General features: G+C 39.3%; 1 protein-coding gene across 8 annotated transcripts in view; it reads left to right on the forward strand.

The window, feature by feature from the left end:
- LOC129780319 (calcium/calmodulin-dependent protein kinase kinase 1) overlaps positions 1-11,628 on the forward strand; it is a 289,361-nt gene extending 277,733 nt beyond the window's left edge. For all 8 annotated transcript variants that reach the window (XM_055788443.1, XM_055788441.1, XM_055788447.1 and 5 more), the window contains 2 exons: positions 8,961-9,153; positions 9,268-11,628. In XM_055788443.1, coding sequence (XP_055644418.1) covers positions 8,961-9,153; positions 9,268-9,306 — 232 coding nt within the window. In that variant the 3' untranslated portion in view covers positions 9,307-11,628. The remainder of the gene's footprint in view (positions 1-8,960; positions 9,154-9,267) is intronic.
- Positions 11,629-12,402: the final 774 nt, after the last annotated feature.

The following is a 12,402-nucleotide window of genomic DNA, read 5'->3' on the forward strand; positions in this document are numbered from 1 at the left end:
CATTTGGAGTCGAACCAGACCCCAAGATACTTGAATGACATAGCATGAGTGATCGGTTTACCCAAAAGTTGAAGCTTTTGTTTTGCTGGTCTACGCTTCCTAGAAAAAACCACCATCTCTGTTTTCTCCGTGGAGAATTCGATCCCAGGTTGCCCAGGTTGAAAAATTGTTCAAAGTATCTTGTAAGGGTCCTTGCAGGTCGGATTCGTTTGATCCTACGACAGACACCACTCCATCATCTGCAAGTTGTCTTAGGCTGCAATTTTGTGTAAGGCAATTGTCGATGTCGCTTACATAGAAGTTGTACAAAAGGGGGCTTAAACATGAGCCCTGGGGGAGGCCCATGTAAGAGACCCGACTTACTGCCGAATCTCCGTGAGAAAAGTTCAAATGTTTCTCACAAAGCAAGTTATATAACATGATATTCAATAGAGGCGGCAGACCCCGAGAGTGTAATTTGTCCGACAAAACCTCTATTGAAACAGAATCGAAGGCCCCCTTTATGTTCAAAAATACTGAAGCCATTTGTTTTTTTTCGGCGTAAGCCATTTGAATTTCTGAAGAAAGCAACGCAAGACAATCATTCGCCTCACTGAACGGATAGCTTCGACAGAGCTAAGACTTTCCGTTACAATGTAATAGTGTTCAACAGGTCGTGAGGCGACGCAGTCCAGCGCCCAATGAATTGCTGCCAATTCAGCAATATACACTGAGCAAGGATTCTGAAGACTGTGTGAGGTGCCAAAAAATTCGTTGAACACTCCAAATCCTGTGGACTCGTTTATAGTGGACCCATCAGTAAAGTACATATTATCACAATTGATAATACCCCCATACTTTTCATCAAAGATCGTTGGAGCGATCCTCGATCGTTGGTAATTTGAATATCCATGGATATCTTGCTTTATGGACAGATCAAAATGCACAGAGGAATTGATGTAGTCAGGGAAACAAACACGGTTGGGAATATACGAAGAAGGATCAACCTGCATGGAGATGAATTCATGATATGAACTCATGAATCCGGAGTGAAAATTTAGCTCGATCAGCTGCTCAAAATTTCCGATCACCAATGGGTTCATGACCTTACACCGGATGAAGAACCGAAGAGATAATAAATTGAAGCGATCTTTTTGTGGGAGTAGGCCTTCCAAAACCTCGAGACTCATGGTATGCGTTGAGGGCATACATCCCAACGCGATACGGAGACAAAGATACTGAATTCGCTCGAGTTTAATGAGGTGTGTTTTGGCAGCTGATTGAAAACAGAAACTGCCATACTCCATCACTCCATCATAGTTGTTCGATACAACATTATAAGATCTTCTGGGTGGGCTCCCCACCAGGTGCCGGTAATTGTACGGAGAAAGTTTATTCTTTGTTGGCATTTTGACGTAGGATTACGTCTTTCGGGAACATATTGGGGTGCAAATTGAAAATCGAAAATCGAGCACATCGTGAAAATTGTCCAATTTCAAACGCTTATTGCTCAGTCATTTCATGATGGATTGATAAAATTTTCGCGTCAATCGATTTCGGCACTCCATAACAATTCTTTATATTGAAGAAAATAATATATGTCATGAAACTAACTATCTAACATTTTAAAAATCTCAACCCCTTTCCTAACGGAAATACCCATTTATGATTGGTCGAAATTGACGACACATGCGGCGGGTTCCTAACAGAGCCATCAAAACCGAGCTGCCTGGGGGAATTCGGCATTGCAAATACATAAAAGTAGGGGAAGCTTTTGCACCCACCGAATTGTATTCCCTAACAAAGACATCAGAACCAAGCTGCCTGGGGGAATTGCAAATACATTGCAAATACATGAAAGTAGGGGGAACTTTTGTTCCTACCGAAATGTTCCCTTACAGAAACTTCATAACCAAGGTGCCCGGGGGAAATCAGCATTGCAAATATATGCAAGTCGGGGACATTTTTATATTGCAAGTAAGGTGAGTGATACGATTAATTCTAGCAAATAAAATTTAAATTTGGAACTTTAATGTTAGTTGCTTCGTGAAATTTCATATCACCGATCATGTATTCCGAGAAATTTAGCACAAGTGTAAGTGTATTTGGTAGCAGTTGTGTTAAAAATGACTTGATATATGAAACGATTTATTCAAATTTTCATAAATAAAAACCATGGTATGTTCCCGCTCGAGAACAGGTCGTTTGGTTTAAGCTGTCTGTTTAGTTGTGTTCATTTTCATCCAAGGAAAGTTTATACGGCGAGAAAAATTGAAAAAAATGGAGAAATATTAGAAGGAGTTATTGCTCTACATATAGTATTAGGTGTTGTTAGTCCAATTAAAATTCGCATTGGGTTGAATAAACACTCATAAAGTAAAAATTATAAATGAAAATTGCCTTTTCCATTTCAAATGTTTTCTTTATATTAAAGTAACATGTTTTTACTGATGAGAAAAACTGATCATTGTATTCGGTATTGATAGCTATCTTATATTAAATTGGTGAGTTTTTTTTCTTTATTTCATCCATACACAGGACGCATCTCGTCTAGGGACACAGAGGGCGGTTTTCATCATACCTCGCTCCACTTCGGTATCTTTTATCTGATACGCACCATCCAACGACTGTTTATCATCTTTCTGTCATCATCACTCGGTAAACACTGGTGGAGTGAACAAACAATACCCAACAACCAAACAAAACGGCCCTTTTCAGGAGGCCACCAAATCATTATCAAAGAGTTTAACGATGTAATTCTTCAAACATATCCAAAATCAACATATAGCCTTACGGAATCCTACGTCCTACTGCGGTCGTGTCTCGGACACAACCCTCCTGTGACTTTTTTACTCAGATACCTAAGTACATTTGAAGTCGAACCAGACCCCAAGATACTTGAATGACATAGCATGAGTGATCGGTTTACCCAAAAGTTGAAGCTTTTGTTTTGCTGGTATATGCTTCCTAGAAAAAACCACCATCTCTGTTTTCTCCGTGGAGAATTCGATCCCTAGCCCAATGGCCCAGGTTGAAAAATTGTTCAAAGTATCTTGTAAGGGTCCTTGCAGGTCGGATTCGTTTGATCCTACGACAGACACCACTCCATCATCTGCAAGTTGTCTTAGGCTGCAATTTTGTGTAAGGCAATTGTCGATGTCGCTTACATAGAAGTTGTACAAAAGGGGGCTTAAACATGAGCCCTGGGGGAGGCCCATGTAAGAGACCCGACTTACTGCCGAATCTCCGTGAGAAAAGTTCAAATGTTTCTCACAAAGCAAGTTATATAACATGATATTCAATAGAGGCGGCAGACCCCGAGAGTGTAATTTGTCCGACAAAACCTCTATTGAAACAGAATCGAAGGCCCCCTTTATGTTCAAGAATACTGAAGCCATTTGTTTTTTTTTTCGGCATAAGCCATTTGAATTTCTGAAGAAAGCAATGCAAGACAATCATTCGTTCCCTTGCCCCTGCGGAACCCATATTGTGTATCTGAGAGTAGGCCATTCGTTTCAACCCATCGATCAAGGCGAAACAAGATCATTTTCTCCAACAATTTCCGTATACAAGACAGCATTGCTATTGGGCGGTACGAATTGAAGTCGGACGCGGGTTTTCCGGGTTTTTGAATAGCTATAACTCGTACTTGTCTCCAATCATCTGGAACAATATTATTCTCCAGAAACCGATTGAATAAATTCAACAAGCGATGTTTCGCCATATCAGGGAGGTCTTCAACAAGTTGAACTTAATTCTATCCGATCCCGGAGCAGAATTGTTACATGAAAGCAGAGCAAGAGAGAATTATACCATCGAAAACTCGGAATCAAGATCGCACCTACCTTGTGGTATATCTCGAACAATTTTTTGCACAGGAGCGGAATCAGGACAAACTTTCCGTGCAAAATTAAAAATCCATCGATGTGAATATTCTTCGCTTTCATTCGTTGAAGAGCGATTTCTCATGTTTCGAGCCACTTTCCATAATTTTTTCATTGACGTTTCTCGTGACAAACCTCCCACGAAATTTCGCCAATAAGCACGTTTTTTTCCCTTTGATTAAGTTTTTAAATTGATCTTCAAGGGCTAAATACGTTTGAAAATTTTCAGGGGTTCCACGTTTCCGAAAAGCTTTAAATGCATTCGATTTTTCTACATAAAGCTTGGAACATTGGCTATCCCACCATAGATTGGGAGGCCTTCGGGAAATGGTGGAACCTGGGATGGGTTTCGTTTGAGCGTGAACCGCGCTGTCATAGATCAAACGAGAGAGGAAGTTATACTCCTCCAATGGAGGTAAACCATCTCTGGAATTGATGGCTAGAGCAATCGCGTCCGCATATTTTTTCCAGTCAATGTGTCTTGTGAGGTCATATGCCATGTTTATAGATTCAGAATAACTCGACCCAGTGGTGATGGAAATTTTGATTGGCAAATGATCACTACCATTGGGATCCTGAATTACATTCCACTTGCAATCTAACGATAGTGAATTCGAGCAAAGCGAGAGGTCAAGAGCACTTGGGTTAGCAGGAGGTTTAGGTACACGTGTTGTTTCCCCAGTGTTCAAAACGTTCATATTGAAGCTGTTACAAAGGTCATATATCAACAATGAACGATTGTCGTCGTACTGTTCCCCCCAGGCAGTTCCGTGAGAGTTGAAGTCTCCCAAGATCAATCGTGGCTCAGGAAGAAGTGAGCACATGTCATCAAGTTGTTTGCGGCTAACCGCAGCTCTCGGAGGCCAATACAAGCTGACAATACAGAGGTCTTTGCCTTTGATGTTTGCATGACAAGCAACAGCTTCGATCCCTCCAATAGGTGGAAGGTCAATTCTAAAAAATGAGTGGCACTTATTGATCCCAAAAGCACCCCTCCGTATCTATCATCACGGTCCAAGCGTATAATATTAAAATCGTGGAAAGAGATATCATCTCGCGAAGAAAGCCAAGTTTCGGACAGAGCAAAAACATCACAATTGAAGTTATGAATTAAAAATTTGAATGTTTCCAATTTAGGGATAAGACTACGACAATTCCACTGTAAAACAGTGATATCTCCGACCTCTCTATTTGAATTAGACATCAAGAGAGATAATCATTGTAAGGAGGGGCCATGTTTGCATCAATTGTTGCAAAATTGTCTTTAATACTGGAAGCATTGAGATGACAATGGTTCTGATGGAGTCGGAAACATTAAAACACTTGAAGATTTGATCCAAAAGGTCAGACAACTTTATAAATCCCGATTGGGAAGTTGAACTGGACGGAAAAATAGGGACAGTTGGGGTTTTTGATGTCCCCTCGAATGCTGGGTCGTTCGAAGATGAGATATTCCCACGGAAGCCAGGAGGAACCTGGTTTTGCTTGTCCGCTGCACTCGACTTTTTAGGCAAGCTAACAGAGGATATAAGCTTTGGGAGTGGTCACATTTTTGCGCCGGGGATTCCCTTTGAAAATAAACGATGTGCCCCCCTAGCTGTGTCCGCTTCCATTTCATCAACTGGCAACGTGGAAAAGGTATTGTGTGTTGAGATTGGTTGTTCTTGTTGTTGGGTCAGTGGCGAAGCGCCCTTCAAAATTTCCGCAAATGTGCGCTTCGAGCGTTCCTTTAAAGAGCGCTTCTGTTTCTCCTAGCGACTCTTGTAATTTTCACAAACTAAGAGCTCGTGTGGGGATCCCCCGCAATATGGACATTTATGCTCAGTCGCACTGCAGGATTTCCCCTCATGTTGCTCTCCGCAAGTGGCACAGCGCTCCTTGTTGGCACAATAATCCGAAGTGTGACCAACTGACTTGCATTTGTTGCAAGTCATGGGCTTTGGCACGAAGAGTCGCACAGGTAGTCTCAATTTGTCCACCATAACATAGTCAGGGAGGGCGGCACCAGCAAAGGTGACTCGAAACGAGTCGGACGGCGTAAATTTAGTTTGGTCCCCATCATGGGAAAGTTTCCCGAGTTGGCGACAGTCCAAGATTTTCACTTCCATTGAGGGGAGCTTCTTGAACTTGGCTTTTCCTTCTGCTTTTATTTGTTCGCTCGTCAGACCCGTTTCAGTTATCACCCCCTCAATTTCTACGTTATGGGAGGGTATAAATGTTCGATATTCGAGAGTGAAATGTTGATCAGCAACAATCTCGTTTGCGTGTTTCCGGTCATTCACGACAACTCGCAATTTGTTCGGTCTAACCCTGCGAATTTCAGATACAGAAGTGTATCTGGCCAGATCTTTCATGATCTGAATCACGTTAAGGTTTTTTCCTTTCGGTTTTGGCCGGAGGAAAACAACCCAAGGGCCAGTTCCAGGTGCATCTTCTGGATAAACTTTGACACGTGGAGCGGAGACAACAGAGGGGGAAGACGAGGACGAGGACGAGGACGAGGATGAGGATGAGGACGAGGACGAGGATTGGGTTGGATCGGTAGCATCAGAAGGGGGAAGCGAAATCGATGATGGGAGAGGGGGAGTGGAAGTAACAGTGGGTTGAGAAGGGAGGCTTGCAATTTTCTTTTCTTTCTTGGTAGGATGAACGGATTCGTCCCCAGAAGAATTATCTTCCTTATGAGGGACTCGTTTATGTTTTTTCCCAGATCTTGTATGAGATTCATTATCGGAGATCTCCATCTCTGGAGATCCTCCACTATTCTCCATTTTACAAATATTTCTGTCTTATTTCTAATTTATTATTGATTTTAACAATAATCTTAAAAAAATAGCAAAAAAAAATTATGATAATAATATTAAACAATGAACAAATGAATTTAATAATAATATTAATAATAAATATGTGTACCTTAATATATAAGTTGTTCCAATAATGCGCTCTACTGCCCTAATCAGGGAGAGACAGAGGCTACGCGCTACGGAGACAACACAATAGCGCAAGAATAGCTTACGCAGCCACATGATGATGAATCCCGTTTGCGACAGTCACGCGATGGCGATCCCGTTATGCCGAATCAGTTCAACACCCGCAATCCGGCTCGCTGCAAGAGCGCTGCTTCCTTTGTTCCTTCGTTCCACTTCACAAAAGGTCAGGTCAAAAGCGGACAGCAATGACCTTCACTCGTACACGATTCACTCGTACCAATAGCACAATAGCAAAAGTGGCAACGCACAATACCGACACTGAACTTTACTCGTCAAGAGTTAGATAGCGAATGAAATGCCAAGTAATAACTAATGACCGTGGATTCTGGGAATGCTATCATCCACCCAACACTACATCACTGATTTGATAACCTATACTGTCCAACAATAATGGAGAGTTACAACAACGGCAATCGAACAATGTTGAGAATTTTTGAGAATGTTCACAATTGGTATCGACTGTGAACAAGGTTGCCAAAAATAGTTTTCAAAAAACTGAAAGAAAATCGTTTTATTTTAAGAAGTTCGCTTTGATTTATTTAAAATGATTTCTTTACCTATTTCAATGCTTGAGAAATAAAATTTCCTTCGAAGTTTTGTGTAGTATTTATGTGTAGTTCATAAAACAACGAAATTAACCAAACTAACGTTTCCCACCACTTCAACATTACTGTGAAACAATATTTGAGGATCTTTTCCTCTTGAATCTTTAGAAAATACTATTATTTATCGTGGTTATATTTGAAAAATAATCCTCATACAAATTTGGTGACCCCAAGCATATTATATAGCCAAAAATGGCAGAAGAATAGCCTAAATACGTCAACATCTATTTCTATCGGACTTATAACATTTTCGACAATTCAATATTCTTTTTCCTCAATAATCCATCGAATATTTCACAAAAAGTGCTTCCCAATGTTTTTACTGAAGTAAAAACAGAGCCCTAAAATAGAACAAAATTTCGCCTCAATGGCTCATCGAGTATGAAATTCATAGTCTCCAAAGGGTGTATACCATATGGAATTGATGGCTAGAACAATCGCGTCCTCATATTCATTCCAACCAATGTGTAAGGTCAGGAGTCGTTTTTATTGGATGTCAAGGATTCGATCCATTAATGTTAGAAGCTTTGATTAACGAATGATCACTATCATTGTATTAAATTCTACATGCAATTCAACGATAATGACTTCGAGCATACAAAAGTGCACGATCAACGTCACTTGGTTTAGCAGTAGGTTTAGGAACACGTGTTGTTTCCCCAGTTTGTTGAAGATGTTACAAAAGTCATTCGAAGAATTTGGCCTAAGCAAAAGTGACCATATGTCAGCAGGATGTTTGCGGCTAGCCACAATTCGCGGGTTCTGCGGGTTTTGAGAAGGGGAGGATCTCTTAAAGTAGGTTGACATAATATTGAAGATTATCGAATACTTGGTCGTAATCAATAGGTTTCTCCTGTATTAGACGCTTTGAACAGCTGCGATTGTGTATTCGACAACAGTATGATTTAGTCTGAGGCGTTTCTTCACTCCGTCTCCACACCGAGCAAGACTGGCCAAAGAAACGGTTGAGCTACTCAACCCGACGTGGTTCCTTCCGATGACGTTTTGTTCTTGTCTATAGGATACTCGCTGAGTGGCACTTCAATTCTTACTAAAATTTGCAAAAATGACTCGATGGCAACAACATAGAAATTCTTATTTTTACGTGTCATTCATAAATTGTTTGAAAAATGAAAAAATGGTGCAAATTCCATTGATCATTACTTTGAATAAAATATTTTTAATGTATTCAAGAACAACAAACATGTGTTTTTAATGGAAAAAAAACCTGTTTTATATGCATAAACCTGATATAAGGGATTTTCTGTCATTAATACTCGTTATTTTGAGTTTAAGTTTGAACATATATCAACACAAGTTAGAAGACCCGTCTCCTGAATATTTTTTCTTATGAACAATATAAAAATAGGATTAAGAATTTAAAATAAGGATTCAGTCTGTGGAATTATAAACAATTCGAGACGGTGATAAATAAATAAATAAATAAATATATATAAATATTCTTTCTGTGCATGGTACTGAATTCTAATATATCATTTTAGGCAACCATCGAATGAGTCTCTTTTACCTTCCGTGACCGAAGGTATCTCTAGTCCCAGTGAAAGCCCGGAACAGTTATCGCCTTGCCATGCTCCCAGTGTGATATCAACCCCTTCGCAGGACTCCATCGAGCCGGTCGCTACTGAAACAGATGAAGCGGCAGCCGCGGTGACGCAAGCGGATTCGGGCCAAACGGTAAATGATAAGGTCACAGCTTAGTAACAATACAAAACCATACCGGTGCACTTCCGCTTACTCTAGGAGTAACGATTGGAACAAATCCATTACTTGCTTTCTCTCTCTTTTTAGAATATGCCAAATCCTGCTTGCTTAGAAGTTCTGCTATAACGCGATGCTAGTGATTTCCTCTTTTCCTATGTTTCCAAAGATATTAATACGAAAGCAATTTGTAGGCGACGCTTCGGATTTGGCGACCGTGGCTCCTGGTTAATTAAATAATTGTTAATATCTCTCTTATGTTGATTTGATGGGACTTAAGGTAACACGATTTATTTCGTTCGTTAGCCGAAATATTAATAGCACGTGAGGAACCCGAAGAAGGCTCTTACTCGGACGTTGTTGAATTTTACTCGTACTTATTGTGTACACTGAATTTTGACCATTTTTAATCTGATAGCTAAAGTAAGTACACGTTAGGAGTAGCTTTGGAACAGAACTTTTTGAGTGTTATTAATACTGGACCGGAGTTAGTAGCGGGAGAAAAAATATGTACATATTTTCGGGTTTAACATTTTTAACATACAACCTTTTAAAGCCAGGTGTTTTAAAAACATAACACTCCTTCATATTTTTAATTGAAGACCAAAAACTGAAACCATAAGATAGAGATACAGACGCCAATTGCAAAAGGTAGCGCGTCTGGGATTCAGAAATATACGCTTTAAACCATCATGATGTTCTCCAAAACAAACTAGCGGTGAGGAATGATCGACATTCATAAAACGTTAGCCTGTAGACTCTGTAGTCTCCCTGTAATCAACTCTGACTGACAGCGTATTTTGGAAGATTTTATGTTTTAGGCCTATCATCGACTGACTAAAATGTCTCGTAGATAGACATATCAGACAACCAAGTTCATGGTATCTATCACCGTGTAAAAACTATAACAAAAATTCGTTGACTCACAGACGCATTAAATTTAGCACTTCATATCCAGGTTATTCACTTGCTTCTTCTTCCATAATAAGGCTTGAAACATTTAGAATCAGAAATCACAAAACCAGGTGTATCTCGGGATTGGTTGGAGGTACAAAAAATGTTTTTATATTAAAATGCGGATAATTTATTGTTCGTTTTAGAAAAAAAGATTGAAAGAATTATTCCGTTACAGTTTTAATGAATTTTCGCACTTTCTTCGGATACCCGACTCCATCAAAGTTTAAACTCTCTGTTGGTCAACCTCAGCGGCCATTTTATTCCATGATCTCTTCATGTCTACAGCATCCCGAGTCAATTTGGCATCCTTTTTCAATTTCCGCTTGACAATTCCGCTCAATTTCCGCTTGATAATCGACCCCATTGTCATGGTACCACTGAAGCACCTCTCGACTGCAGTGGTAGCTCGCCAAATCTGGTCAAAACTTCACCGGACCTTGATGGCCTTAATAAACGGAAGGAAACGTTTCTGCAGGCTTTCTTCCCTATACATCTTCAAATCCATTGTCTTGTTTGTGACGAGAACCTTGGTTTCCTGTCCACAGCTGCAAATCCCTTGCCAAATCAAGATCTTCCATTTATCAGCGAAAACGAACTTCAATTTGCGGAGAAAATCTCCTCTGGCAGTGGCCTTATAGAATTCGAGGCCTGGGAACTGACTAAAATCCTTCTTCACGTTTCGTCGTCCATCAGCATGCATTCTTAACCATCAGCATGCATCAAAACCTTATTGCTACTAGAGGCGAATGAACTGAAAAGTTTAAACCCTCTTAAAGCCAAAAAGAAGAAGAAGAAGAAATCCTTATTGTACAATTTTCGAACGCATTTTTTGTCGACCAGATTTTGCTCCTTCTTTCGGAGATAATCTTCTCACATACGGATTTTCTGAATGGTACTTTGGTTAGAGTTTCCAAAATCAACTTTTTTATCTCTGCTTCCATCCTGCACCTTATTCGACACCAAACGAATCAACATGAAATTTTTATTGTCGAAAGATATAGGTTTTCTCAACAACTTGCTGTCAATAGATTTCTGATACGCCTACTACGACCGCTGCTAAAAATGAACAGTGATTCCGGATTCTAAATATTTCTGGATTCAATTGATGTGGAGTTTATATAAAGGTGATACCCTTATATTGACAGAGGTCACAGTTATTTGAATAAGTGCATGCATGCAGTGCAATACATTTCGGGACCATATCAAAATGACGTCTCCAATGTCAAAACTGTGCTTCAGGTTCTAATTAGAAATGAACGCGTGAAAAGTGTCGATCATGTCCATCGTTTACTTATCGGAGAAAAATTTGATGGACGCAAAGCTCAATGACATAACGTCTTGAAGAAGGTTCGAATTTGCCAAAATAATTGCTTAATATAATAACTCAGATAGTTGGTAACAATTTTTAGAATCTCTCTCCTTCGTTTTATAACATCTTAAATGGTGGAGTCCTAAATTTTGAATCTAATCTATAAAAATCAGATCATTCAATTTCTCTAGTAATTAACCATTGAAAAAAAAACGTGATGATAGATTTCCAATCGAAAAAGCTTTAATATAAACTACTGACATATTTGAACGATTAAGTTTTGTGATTCAATATGCACACATCGGGACCATTCGGTTGTTTAGTACGTTCCTAAAATAACATGCACTAAACGCCTTCTGCTTTTCCTTCTCGGAAAAATATATACTTCCAAAAGTAACAGCAGAATAGCATAGAATCCTTATACCCACGACACTTGCATACTGTTCCTATACATTATATTAACACCCAAAATCGTCTGAAGGCTGATAGATTCAGTACAACGAGCAGAAAAATGAAATCACCACAAAAATAATATCCATAACTGGTGATTCAATTTTAACAGGAATCAACGCAAATATACCCCATTTCGTAATTATGTTATACGATTTTATATACACATTTATGACAACCGAAAGCTTTAACACGATCGTAAATTTAATCATGATTTGTGTGGGGTCACAAAATTTCAACATTAAAACAGCTCACATAAACCCATCATGTATAGTGGAGTCTAAATATTCAATGTCACCAAACCCCATTCATTTGTGAATATATCGACGCATATCAGATAAAGTGTTCCATGCACTTAATACATTGAATCATAAATTTAAAAGAAAATTATTTGTTTCGGCTTTTGAAAAATTCTAAAATTTCAAAAATTACAGCGACAGTATATAAATATTGCACGTGAGTCCAAATGTACCAATCAAAGGAGAACTATTTAAATAATAGCAGTTTAA

This window comes from Toxorhynchites rutilus, chromosome 3 (assembly GCF_029784135.1).
Source record: "Toxorhynchites rutilus septentrionalis strain SRP chromosome 3, ASM2978413v1, whole genome shotgun sequence".
NCBI lineage: Eukaryota > Metazoa > Arthropoda > Insecta > Diptera > Culicidae > Toxorhynchites > Toxorhynchites rutilus.